Source organism: Neofelis nebulosa, chromosome 16, assembly GCF_028018385.1.
Source record: "Neofelis nebulosa isolate mNeoNeb1 chromosome 16, mNeoNeb1.pri, whole genome shotgun sequence".
Classification (NCBI taxonomy): Eukaryota; Metazoa; Chordata; class Mammalia; order Carnivora; family Felidae; genus Neofelis; species Neofelis nebulosa.
This window is the reverse complement of record NC_080797.1, coordinates 59,009,553-59,022,743: the sequence shown is the minus strand read 5'-3', so window position 1 is coordinate 59,022,743 and position 13,191 is coordinate 59,009,553. Positions and strand designations below refer to the sequence as shown.

The 13,191-nt window shown below is 49.1% G+C and overlaps 1 protein-coding gene and 1 pseudogene across 6 annotated transcripts in view; both read left to right on the top strand.

Moving 5' to 3' along the window:
* Nucleotides 1–12,386, top strand: part of ADAP2 (ArfGAP with dual PH domains 2) — a 34,667-nt gene extending 22,281 nt beyond the window's left edge. For 3 of the 6 annotated variants that reach the window (XM_058704472.1, XM_058704468.1, XM_058704473.1), the window contains 5 exons: nucleotides 137–220; nucleotides 3,478–3,540; nucleotides 4,868–4,945; nucleotides 5,597–5,825; nucleotides 7,058–8,338. In XM_058704472.1, coding sequence (XP_058560455.1) covers nucleotides 137–220; nucleotides 3,478–3,540; nucleotides 4,868–4,945; nucleotides 5,597–5,825; nucleotides 7,058–7,092 — 489 coding nt within the window. In that variant the 3' untranslated portion in view covers nucleotides 7,093–8,338. Of the gene's footprint in view, nucleotides 1–136; nucleotides 221–3,477; nucleotides 3,541–4,867; nucleotides 4,946–5,596; nucleotides 5,826–7,057; nucleotides 8,339–10,487; nucleotides 11,611–11,641 lie in introns of those variants that run through there. The other 3 variants (XM_058704470.1, XM_058704469.1, XM_058704471.1) reach the window with 3 other exon arrangements.
* On the top strand, nucleotides 11,705–12,386 carry LOC131497847 (large ribosomal subunit protein uL13-like; annotated as a pseudogene).
* Nucleotides 12,387–13,191: the final 805 nt, after the last annotated feature.

The window sequence follows — 13,191 nt, the reverse complement described above, 5'->3', positions numbered from 1 at the left end:
GCACACCGGCCGCTGAGCAGAACTGAGGGGTGTGTGCATGTGCTGAACCTGAAGACCCAGCCGGCTTCCTGCCAGCAGACTCAGCCCCCCTCCCCCACTCCATCTCACAGGCTGATGTCCTCATTTTTCTCCACAGGAGATAGTGGACTGGTTCAATGCCCTCCGTGCAGCCCGTCTGCAGTACCTAAAAACGGCCTTTCCTGAGCTCCCAGAGTCTGAGGTGAGCTAAATGTGGACCCCAGCCTCTGAGTCTCTTCCCTGCCACCTCTTTTCCTTGTCTGCTGACCCCCAAAATACTCAGAGGCTAGACTAGCTTTGTTTGTGGACAGGACCTCGAGATTTGGGGGTGGATACCTCAGAGGGAAACCAAAGACCCTTTCTTCAGGGAGTTATGGCCTCACACATGGCAAGGCAGCCTCCAAAATGCAGGTGAGACTCTCTCTTAGAGATGCATAGCCACTGTCCCTAGTGTCAAGGGGCTTGGGATTGGTGCATCTCTTTCTGACCCCTCCTCCCACTGAAATGTGCAAATGATCCTTAATGTGCTGCTTTCAAAGTGCTTTTCAGCACCTTTTATCTTGTATTCCCTCGTATCCAGTAATCCCTTGTAGCAGCCAGTGAGATGGGGTAATCATTCCCATTTTATTGGTGAGAAACTGGGTCCCAAGAAGGTCAAGTGAATACCCAAAGGTGCTCTTCCCATTCGAGTGTCCTCCCTTTGCCCTTTTGTGTTCTGGTCTCGAGAAGGTGATGGGATCTTCTCCATTACAGTTCTGACAGGAACAGTCTTCCTTCTGTGGCCAAGGTAACGGTGACCCTGAGAACTTCATTTTGGTTGTCCTCAGACATGTAGGGCATCTGTCTGCATCTCTCAGGTGTGTGGGACAGAGGATGCTGCCTCGAGCCAGGAGGCTTGGGTTCTCAAGGATGCCCTGTCACTAACTCGCTCTTTGACAGCTGCTGGTTATGGCACTTCTCCAAGTATCGGTTCCCACATCTGTAAGACGGTGGTTGGTCTGGGTCATCTTCAGGGTTCCTTCCAGCTCTGAGGTGGAAGCTATGGGCTGGTGTCTGCTTTAGGCCCTGCTCTTAGAGGATTTTATAAGTGATGGGGGTGGAGATGCCATATTAATCCTGGAACTTTTTTTTTTTTTTTTTTGAGAGAGAGAGAGAGAGAGAGAGAGATGGAGAGAGACGGAGAGAGACAAAGAGAGAGAGGGAGAGAGAGAAAATCCCAAGCAGGCTCTGTGCTATCAGGACAGAGCCTGATGTGGGACTCGAACTCACAAATAATGAGATCATGACCTGAGCCGAAATCAAGAGTTGGATGCACGACCAACTTAGCCACCCAGGTGCCCCCGCCAACCCGGTATTTTCTTATTCCAAACTGTTAGACCCTCCTTGAAAGCTTAGATTCTCCCTAATTCCACGGTTTTCAGGGAGCTAAGTTTTGGAAATGAGTGTCCACTCCAGGCTTGGTGATGCACCGAGATCACAACTCCCTGGGAGCGATTCCAGCCAAGGGTCAAGACCTTCCGGGTCTGCAGAGTCAGCACCCAGCATGGGTGAATGCACGCTCTGCGAGGAAGGCGTTGTGGGTGCTGCCTGCTGACTGGAGATCTTGGAGGACAAAGTGCAGACTCTCAGCCTGAGTCATTGGGCTGACTCTCCAAGTTTGCTGACCCCTGTAGAGGAAATTGGTCTTTGGCCAACTCCTCAATGTCCTCTTGCCTCCCCTCACCCACTGTTGATCTCCGCCGCCTGTGCCCCACCCCCCCCCCCCCCATCTCTCTGCTGCCTTAACTCCTGCTGTGCCCAGGTATGTGTGAGGTTCTGGACAACTGCCTGGACCTGCCTCAAGCTTAGGGATGCAGAGGTCAGACAGCTGAGAGTTCCAGTGTGGAACGTGGTCCTAGACTAAGAAACGTGTGGCCTCTGAAGTCAGAAAAGCTGATGTGTTACCTGGGACACATCACCTCACCTCTCTGAGCCTCGGGTTGCTCCTCTGTCACCATGGGGATAGCGCCTACTTTCCAGGGCTGTTGTGAGAATCGAGTGAGCCAAGGCTTCTGAGGTACAGCAAGCAGCACTCCATCCATGTGATCTGCCTTCTTCTGGTTGTTTCCCTAGCCCTAGCCCAGCCTTGCCCTGGCTCAGGTTCAGACTATTAAGCAGCCTGGGACTCTTTTTTCCAAATGAAGGAACTAAGGCCTGTAGAATGTATTTTAGGGAAAGGGGAGTTTATTTTCTTCACAATTTTCTTCCTTTCAGACTTCCCAGACTTTACTTCCCCTTTGTCCCGTCCTGGGCTCTGGAGCTCTGGAGAACCCCCTCTGCCCTCAGAAGCCTGGGCTGTCATTGGAAGCTCTAGGCTTGCCAGTTTGACCCCCTAGGGTATAGGGGGCCAGCGTTAATTCCTGGAAACCTCTCTGAGCATAGGTTGGCAAGCCGGAAGGGCTCCTGGAGATCACACAATCCAGTCTCCTTATTACTCAGGGGACATGGGCCCAGAGAAGGATAAGGTCTTACCAAGGTCATACACCTTGTCAAGGTCAGAACTGCAGCTAGATCCCAGGTCCCCCTGCTCCTAGTCCAGAACTTTCTCTGCTTGCCTACTCTGCTACCATCTCCTGTGGGCCTGCGTCAGAATCCCCAGCAAGGACCAGGTCTTGGCCGGGGGCCTGGCCAGAGGGCTCTGGCATGTTTATGCTCAGTGTCATGGTGAAGTGGCGGGAGAACCACGAGTGTCTGTCTAGCGTCTGGCAGCCCTAGGTGTGAATCCCAGCTTTCTGTCCTACCAGCAGCCTGACTCAGGGAAAATCCCCAACCACGTCTCTGGGGCCTGGTGTGTTCAGATGTCCAGCGAAGATAAAAATATCCACCTCGCGGGGCACCTGGGTGGCTTAGTCGGTTAAGCCTCCGACTTCGGCTCAGGTCATGATCTCGCGGTTCATGAGTTCGAGCCCCGCGTCGGGCTCTGGGCTGACAGCTTAGAGCCTGGACCCTGCTTCTGTGTGTGTGTCTCTCTCTGTCCCTCCCCTGCTCGTACTCTGTCTCTCAAAATAAATAAAACATTTAAAAAATTAAAAAACAAAACAAAACACCTCACTCGGTGGTTGAGAAGGGCATCCAGAGCCTGACACAGAGTAGACCCTCAGAATATGCCCCCTGATGACACCAGGAGGGTCTCCTCAGAGCCTCGCCAATGTCTACCTCTTGGGGATACTGAAGGAATCCTTAGACTAAGTCCTTAAACCAAGATTCGGCTCTGCCGGTAAGCTCTGCAAACATCTGATGACAGAGATGCTGTCGTCTGCCTCTGGTGAAATGTTAATATTGCACCCATCCCACGTTCCAAATATAGCCCCGTGAACCACCAGCACACATCCTTCCCCATTCCAAACTTCCCCTTTGTTGGGGAGCCTTGAGCCCCTGGCATGTGAGTCAGGGGTTCAGTGTATGTCTCTCTTCCCCCAGCTCGTGCCCCTCATCACCAGGAACTACCTCAAACAAGGCTTCATGGAAAAGACGGGCCCAAAGGTACATTTCACCGCTCTCTGTGGGACTCACAGGGCCCTGGTTCCAGTAGGCAGTAGGGCAGGATTTGGGAAGTAGGAAAGTGGGGACCTAGGGGGGTGGGAAGAGGAAGGGAAGTAACCCAGTGTTTGTGAGTTCTTGGGGCCAAAGACCAAGTGGAGACTGGTGAGCTGGTATGTGGTCCAGCATCATGCTGGTGCATCTCCCGACCCATGGGCATCCCCTCCTTTATCAGCATCACCGGCGGCTTCTTTCTCCTTGGCTCCATCTAATTGAGCCGACTCCTGGGAGAGCAGAGCTGAAAAGGGACTCTTTGGGGGACAGCTTTTGCACTTGCCAGAACCCTTGTGTGCTTGGTGGTGGGGACCTACCGGGACCGTCCAAGTGAGACAGGGGCTTGTGATTGGTCTGAGAAAACACACCTCTGCACACACAGGGACACACCCCTCCCCAGCACACACACCCTCCCTCCAACTCAGCCCCTACTCTTCACTGAACCTGCCCCAACCCCCAGTGTTGCTCATCTGCACTCATCTGTGAAGGAAGGGAAGCCTCGCCGCTCCTGGACCTCCCTTGGAGGCCTGTGGTGAGGGTATCTAAGCCCCTGCCTGGGTGCTGAGAAGGGTGAGGCTCCAAGCCAGGAGTCTGGCTGGTGAGGGTCCTGGTGGTTGGAAGGGGAGGAAGGGGGGAAGGGAGGAGGAGAAGGGAAAGCAGAGGGAGCCCCCCTAAAACAAAACAAAACAAAACAAAACAAACAAAACAAAACAAGACAAAACAAACTCCCAAAGCAGCAGCAACTCAATGCTTTTTGATTTTTTAAAGGTGTACTATGTTGACCAGATGGTTGTCAAGACTGCGGTGGAAGGGGTTAGGCAATCAGTGTGAAAGAAAGCCCCTGGGCAGCTTAATAAGGACTGGAAGGGTTGCACACTGTGTTTTCTGCCTTCACCAGCCAATGGCACAGCCAGTCCGCGGTGATTCTTGCCGGGGGCTTTCTTTCCCCTGACCTCGGTTGCAATTCCGCCAAGGCCAGCGCTTTCAGCATTGCTGAGCAGTGACTACTTCTGATTTCCCCAGCTTCCTTTTTCTGAGACTTCTTGTCCACAACCTGAGAAGGAGGAGGGCGCCTCTTCCTACCCACAGCAGCACCCAGAGGCACGGGGCGCAGCTGGCAGGGGGTGAGAGGGTGGGCAGAGCCTTCAGGGAGGAGCCCTGGGGTGTCTGAGGGGGAGGGGACTGGCCAGCTCCCGAGGTGTAGCCCAGGCCGGCTCTCTGACCTCTTTGCTCCCCCCACTCGGCTGACCCTGGTATGAGGTTCCCTCTTTTGCAGCAGAGAGAACCTTTCAAGAAAAGGTGGTTTGCCCTGGATCCCCAGGAGCGGAGGCTGCTCTATTACAAGAACCCACTGGTAAGAGCCACTGCCGGCCCCTCTCCAACGCACCCCCAAGCAGAGGAGGGGTCAGTACTAGCTGGGGACCGTGGGGGAAGCTACAGGGCTGGAGAAGCCTAGCGAGGGACACACCTCCACCTTTGCTTGCCTCCAAGTCATCTCCCGGGCGTGGAGCTATTCTCTCGCGCCTTACTGGAAGTCGTGTATCCTAAATGCTGCCAATGCAGCTAAATAGGTCATTTCTCGTCCTCCAGTTTCCAGTGCTCACTTGTCACCAGGAGGCTAGTGGTTAGGACTGTGGGCTTTAGAACTTTCAGCCCTGCCACTTAGTGGTATGCCTTGGGCAGAGCACTTAAATCTCTGTGCCTCAGTTTCTTCCTCAGAGGTTGCCATGAGGATTATATGAGTTACTTAAGGTAAACCGCTTGAAATCTTGGGGCATATAAGGTGCCCATAAATGTCAAGTATTATTTTAACAGATCACATGTGTGATTTATGTTTTTTTTACCCTTTCACATTCTGGGTCCCACCAAACAGAATCCCCAGCAGAGACCCCTGCCATGCACATAAAACACCTCTTTCTAAAATAGAGCTGGGGGGATGGCAGGGCTGCAGGTGTCCCTCTGCCCCAGGTGTGGCCTCTGATGACCACACGTCTTCTATTTCCAGGATGCCTTTGAACAGGGCCAGGTTTTTCTTGGGAGCAACGAGCAGGGGTATGATGTATATGAAGACCTGCCCAAGGGTATCCGAGGGAACCGCTGGAAAGCTGGCCTCACCATCATCACCCCTGAGCGGAGGTTCGTCTTCACCTGCCCCAGCGAGAAGGAGCAGCGGGAATGGCTGGAGAGCTTTCAGGATGTCCTCTCCCGCCCCCTGACGCCCCTCAACCTCCTCGGTAAGACACACGCACGGCCTGGGGTTGGTCCTTTTGGCCAAAGGCAGAAAGGGGCCTCGTGGGGTTCAGCCGTGAGCCCTGAAGCCGAGGTCATGGCTTTTCCCATTTTCTTCTCTTCCCGCCAAAGAAAAGTACAGACAGTGCACATTATTATCAGAAAGCCCTCTCCGTCTGTGCAAAGTTCCTCTGTGGGGAGCCCTATCCCAGAACCGCTGTGTCCAGGAACCAGCAGCTTCTCTCTCTGTCCACCCTCCCCAATCCCTCCCAGTCCCTCTCCTCCTGAGAAAACCCTGGCCTATTATTATTAGCTAAGGTCACACCCACTGGGCAGCCCCCTCCCCCAGTGTTGGGTTCCTCCCTACCCACAGAGGGAAGGCTATTTTTAGCACCCTTCTTTTCTCTGGATCCTCCCTTCTGTCTGCTTCGCTCCTCCTCCCCTTCACCCCAGATGTGTTAGAAGTAGGTTTCTTTGTGGCTGACAGCTCTGTGAAAAACGGGAAGACATTCTGAGTTAGGGCAGGAAACTTCTAGCCCAGAGCCTGATTTGGGGGCACCAGGGAGAACTTCTGTGTTTGGAAAAGTACAGAGTGAGTGAGTGGGTGACCCCACACAGGCGCTTAGGAGAAACCCTTGTGCCCTTTGAATCTGACCAGTATAAAACACACACTCTTTTCACTTTCCAAAATCTTTTTTTTTTTTTTTTATGTTTATTTTTTATTTTTGAGAGGGAGACAGAGACAGAGGCAGAGAGCACACACAAGCAGGGGAGGGGCAGAGAGTGAGAAAGGGAGACACGGAACCTGAAGCAGGCTCCAGGCTCTGAGCTGTCAGCACAGAGCCTGATGCGGGGCTCGAACCCACAGATTGTGAGTTCATGACCTGAGCCAAAGTCTGGCGCTTAACCGGCTAAGCCACCCAGGTGCCCCTTCACTTTCCAAAATCTTAAAACCAAGAGCCTAAGAAGCGGACTTGGAAGTTGTTGGCGAAGGGCATCAGCTGGTGCTTCCTTTTCCCCATGGGCCTGTGTGTCTGAGTCTCGAAGTTTCTGTGTCTCTCACTCTCTGCTTTTCTCTCCTTCTCTGGTGTGTGTATCCCCTCTGTCTCGCACCCTTTTGGTCGGTTTTTCATTCTTGTTCGCTGTCATTGTGCTCTGTCCCCTCGCTGTCCCTTCTCTCCGGTAGGACTGCATTGCCGTGGTTATCGGCTCAGTTCTGTTCTTGTTCCTCTGGCAGCTGCATCAACAGAGGGCAGCCACGGCCGCAGGTGACCCATTAGCTGAGGAGCTGGCCACTGGTCACCCGGAGCTTGTGGTGGGAAGGACAAGTTCTCACCTTGGCCTTGGTTGCCCAGCTGGAGGGCCCCATAGGCAACAGCCATCGCTGGCCATGAACTCTGCCAAGACTGAAGCTTAGGCCTTTACCTGTTGGCTCCCCAGGCCTTCCCACTGCCCAGCCCTGGGGGTCTTGGGGCTCTGGCACATGTCCTCAAGGCCCAGGACATCTGAAATGAAGGCACCGCAATGGAAAGCTACCCACCGTGTCATGCAAGTGGCATTTTTGCTCAAAGAGAAAAAAAGTTTAATCTGGATCTAACCATGAGGAACTAATCAGACAAATTCAATGAAACAGCTGGCCTGGACTCTTCAAAAGTGTCAGTATCATGAAAGATAAAGTAGTGAGGAAAGGGTTCTAGATTTAAAAAGACTAAGGAGGCAAGAAAATGCAATTCATGATTCTTGACTGGATCCTGGATTTTTATGATTTATTTTTTTAAAGATTTTTATTTGTAAGTAATCTCTACACCCAACGTGGGGTTCGAACTTACAACCTCGAGATCGGGAGTCGCACACTCTCCTGGCTGAGCCAGACAGGCTCCCCTGGATCCTGGATTTTTACAAAGCAGCTATAAAAGACATAATGGAGGTAACTGGGGAAGTTTGAACATGGATGTATACTAGCCAAGAGTGTTGTAAAACTGATAATTATGTTGTATTTGTGTAGATTGTTCTTGTTCTTCAGGGATACGTGCTGAAGTGTTCAGGGGTAAAGTGTAATAATTTTTAGTCTACAACTGTCTCTGAAATGGTTTGGCAAAGAATAAGTGTATGTGTACATGTATATATAGACATATATATATATATATGTATGTATATAGTGTATATATACATATATATATAGTGTGTGTGTGTGTATATATATATATATATATATATATATATATATATATATATAAGATAGGAAATATATATACAGGGAAAGGGCTAGAGAAAGCGAGCCACTGTGCAACATGTTAGTAGCTGATGAATCCAGGTGAAGTATAGATGAGTCTCTATTGTCCTTTTTGTGCAAACTTTCTAGAGATTCAAAAGCGTTCAAACTTAAAAGTTGGAAGTGGGGGAAACTTTTAAAGAGACCATCCACTTCTCACTCTTCGAAAGCACTGTTTTTTCTACATGAATCAAAAATGTCCGTGGGAAAGTCCCATCTTTGTGCACATCTGAGAAGAAATTAAAACCCAGATTAATAAACAGAACAAAACAAAACTTTCTGGGAAGAAAGAAGCAAGCCAAGGAGAACCCCACTGGACCCCAGGGCAGAGAGAGAGCCATCCAGTCGGCGTGCCAGCTCTGGCTTTGCCACTAACTTGAGATTGTTGGACACCTCACTTTCCTACCTATGTACCTTGGTTTTTCGCTTTCAAATGAGGAAGTTGTACTAACTATTGAAATGCAATGCAAGCAACGCATACTTTTGAGCAGCCCCCTCCCCGCCCCCCCCCCCCCGTTCCCCCCCCCCCCCCCCCCGCCAGGTTCTGTGCCAAGCCCTGGGAACAGGGCAGGAACCAGATGGTACCTGCTGTCCCAGATTACAGGCTTCTGGAAGGCAACTCTTACACAGGGTGGGACAATGGCACGCGTGTCCAGAAAGGAAAATACAGGCTGCTGTGGGAGCATGCAACACAGGGTTACCCCTAAGGAGGGGGAGGGGAGGGCCTCCGTCCTCTCCAGAAAGTGATGTTAAGTTGAAACCTTAAAAGTATTTAGACGTTAGTCAAAGGGAAGAGGGTGAGGAAAACGCTCGTCTGAGGGAAGAAAATGTTCAAAGGCCCTTAGATGGCAAAGAGGAACCGAAAGAAACTTGGAAAGGCTGAAATGTTGGAGAAATAGATCACCGAGGTCCCAGCTCTATGATTCTTTGTCCTTCAGGTGACGTGCAGAAAGACACTTAGTGTTCTCTCTTCATTTTGGTGGAGACCCAGAGGGCTGGGAGCGTCTTATTCTCTGCTTTTTGTGGGAGTTTCCTATGGATCCCCCAGAGGGCTAGCAAAGTTATTGGAGTGTCTTTGTTGAGGCTTCCTGACAGCCCAGACATGATGTGGGTGCTCCCTCTTCTGGCTCCTAAAGCACCTTGAAAATGTCTGTTTAAACACCTGCTGGGTTGTATATTAAGGGTCTGCTTTTTTTTTTTTTTTTTTTTTTTTTTTTTTTTAATTACCCGTGAGCTCTGTCTAGAGAGGAAGAAAGAAATACACAGGCAGTAACACAGCTAGCTACCTGGCGTTAAGAAGGAAAGTCACATGATCAGACTTGAAATTGAGGAAAACAACACAGCAGCGTAGCATAGGAGTAGGAAGCAAAGAGACCAATTGGGAAGCCACCGCAGTAATCACAAGCATCATTGTAATGTGTAATTGTGGGCCTGCACCCCAGCTCTCCTTCCCATCTCTTCTTTCCTAAACCTCCTTCTCTTGTCCAGAAAAGAAAGCCATACCTCTTACCCACCTTAAACCTTACTGGAGTACGTTGCTTGAAGGCATAAAAATCACTGGGATGCCAAATAAAGAAACCATTTGAGGGCGCCTGGTGTGGCTCAGTCGGTTGAACATCCGACTTCGGCTCAGGTCATGATCTCACGGCTCCATGAGTTCGAGCCCCGCGTCAGGCTCTGTGCTGACAGCTCAGAGCCTGAAGCCTGCTTCAGGTTCTGTGTCTCCTTCTCTCTCTGCCCCTCCCCTGCTCACGCTTTGTCTCACTCTGTTTCTCAAAAATAAATAAATGTAAAAAAAAAAAAATTTAAGAAACCATTTGAAAGAGTGACAAGCCTTTTTTTTTTTACATTTTATTTTTTTACATTGACATTTCTTTTGTATTGTTCTACAAATTATATATATATATATATATATATGTATATATATATATACATATATATATGGCCTCATACCACCCCATTCAGAATAAAGAATGGTTACATCACCTTAAAAACTCCCTAGTGTACTTCTTTCTAGACACACCCTTCCCCTGCCCCCTGGCAACCACTGCTCTGTTCTTCATCAGTCCAGATTTATATTTTTGGAGATGTCATATAAATGGCATCATTCATATGTAATTTTTTTTACATCATATGTGATTTTTGAGACTGGCTTCTTTCATATAACGTCTCTGAGATTCATCCAAGTCATTGCAGGTATCAACAATTCTTCCCCGTTGTTGCTGAGTAGTATTGCATTGGATGGACGTACCACAGTTTGTTTACTCAATGGAATAGTACTCAGCAATAAAAAGGAGCGAATTGTGGATACACACAACAATATTGGAGTGAAACTGCCAGGTCATGTGGTGGATGTATGTTTACCTTTATAACAAACTGTCAAACTGTTTTCCAGAGCGGGCCATTTCACATTTCCGGTAGCAACGTATGAGAGTTCTAGTTACTCTGCCCACAAGTCCAATGGTCTGTTGTGCCACAGAACCAGGCAGAGAGTTCCAGTCATTCTGTATCTTCACCAGCACTTGGTATTGTCAGTATTCTTAATTTTAGTAGTTTCAGTAGATATATAGTGTTATCTCTGTGGTTTTCATTTGCGTTTCTCTAGCGGTTGATGATGCTGAACATCTTTTCATGTGCTTATCGGCCAACTTTATATCTTTGGAGAAGTGACTGTGCCTATGTCTCATTTTTCAAAAATTTTGTTTTTTTGGGGCGCCTGGGTGGCTTGGTCGGTTGAGTGTCCGACTTCGGCTCAGGTCATGATCTCACAGTCCGTGAGTTCGAGCCCCGCGTCGGGCTCTGTGCTGACAGCTCAGAGCCTGGAGCCTGTTTCAGATTCTGTGTCTCCCTGTGTCTGTGACCCTCCCCCGTTCATTCTCTGTCTCTGTCTCAAAAGTAAATAAAAACGTTTAACAAAATTTTTTTTTAATTTTGTTTTTTTATTTTTGAGAGAGAGAGAGAGAGAGACAGACAGAAAGAGAGAGGGAGAGGGAGGGGCAGAGAGAAGGGAGACAGAGGATTCCAAGCGGGTCTGCGCTGACAGCAGAGAGCCTGGTGTGAGGCTTGAACTCATGAACTGGGAGATCATGATCTGAGCCAAAGTCTGACACTTAACTGACTGAGCCACCTGGGCACCCCCAAATCTCATTTTTTAATTGCATCCTTTCTTTATTGTTTTGAAAGTTCTTTTTTGTTTTAATTTTTAAATTTAGAGGGCGTGCCTGTGAGTGGGGCAGGGGCAGAGAGAGAAAGATTGCTCAGCAGGCTCCATGACCAGCGTGAAGCCCATGGTGGAGCTTGATCCCACTACTCTGGGATCATGACCTGAGCTGAAATCAAGAGTTGAATGCTCAACTGAATGAGCCACCCAGGCACCCCAGGGGTACTTTATACTTTCTTGATGCTAGTCCTTTGACAAACATGGGATGTGCAAATATTTTCCCCCAATCTGTTAACAGTTTTTCCCCATTCTCTTAACAGTGCCAGTGAAGGCTTCTTAGAAAGGCATTGAGGTCAGGGTTTACGACTTCCTTTGTTTTTTTTTTGCAGACTTTTGTTGGTGACAAAGTTTGGCATTAAAAATGGGGTGTTTTCCCCAGGCAGCTGCTTAAGATGGAGGAGGGGCAGGTCCTGGTGCTCAATGGCTGGGGCCATCCCCTGGGCCACCTGGAAGCCACTGTGTCTAAACAGGTGCTGCTGGGCTGGAAGGTTGTAGTGGTGTGCTATGAGGGCATCAGCACTTCTGGCAATTTCTACAAAAACATAAAGTACCTGGCTTTCCTCCACAAGCCGCTGAGCCTCAACCCATCCCGTGGCCCATCCCCAGAGCCCAGCCGCATCTTCTGGAGGACAGTGTAAGGCACGCTGCCCCACAGGACCATGGGAGGCCAGGCTTCCCTGGACCGCCTCAATGTGTTTGATGGGATCTTGCCACTCTATGACAAGAAAAAGGGGATGGTGGTTCCCGGTGCCCTCAAGGTTGTGTGTCTGAAGCCTACACGAACATTTCCTTACCTGAGCACCTGGCTCACGAGGTGGGCTGGAAGTACCAGGCTGTAACAGCCACCCTGGAGGAGAAGAGGAAGGAGAAGTCCAAGATCCATTACAGGAAGAAAAAGCATCTCATGAGGCTACAGAAACAGGCCAAAAACAATGTGAAGAAGACCGACAAATACACAGAAGTCCTCAAGGCCCACGGACTCCTGGTCTGAGCCCAATGAAATTGTTTATTCCTCAATAAATAAGGGAGGGAAGGAATGAATGAATACACAAACAAATAAATATTAAAATAGGGTGCTTGGGCTTATATTTGGATATTTTGAATTCACATAAAGTAGAGTGGAAATAAGGATGATGTACATTTAACGACTTCTTCCCCTGACAAAATATACTTTGTCCCTGAAGGAATCCAGTAAGGGCAAAGCACTGATAGATGTTAATGGCAGTCATACTGCCATTTCGTCCAGTGCACAAATTCAGGAACTTGTCCTTTCCCATCTTTCTTAATATTAGAACCCAGTGTCACAGTGATGTGGATTAGCACATCTGTTTGAATTTAACAATGATGTCAGACTCTCCGACAGAAAATAAGCCTTGTTCATGGGTCTTTACATCTAGGGCTGACTACCCACCCCTACCCCTTTTCTGGTAACCATTGCATGTTTTTGCACATAACTTTTAGGAAGTGTCCAAGAAGATGTTTGAAGAGCATTGGTTAATCTGCTCTTTCAAGAAACTTAGGTGTCTCGTAGAGAAGAGGAGGAGAGGTGGCTAGAGGATGCTTCTCTCAAAGATTTTATTTAATGAAAACATTTTTTTTGAACGTTTATTTATTTTTGAGAGAGAGAAGAGAAAGAGAGAGTGCAAGCGAGGGAAGGACAGAGAATGGGAGACACGGAATCCAAAGCAGGCTGCAGGCTCTGAGCTGTCAGCACAGAGCCTGACCCGGGGCTCGAATCCACAAACCGTGAGATCATGACCTGAGCCGAAGGCGGGCGTTTAACCTACTGAGCTACCCAGGTGCCCCTTCAAAAATTTTATTTTTTAAGATGGAAAATTTGAGCATGTGTCTTTGGTATTGTGTCTATATTTCAGAAAAG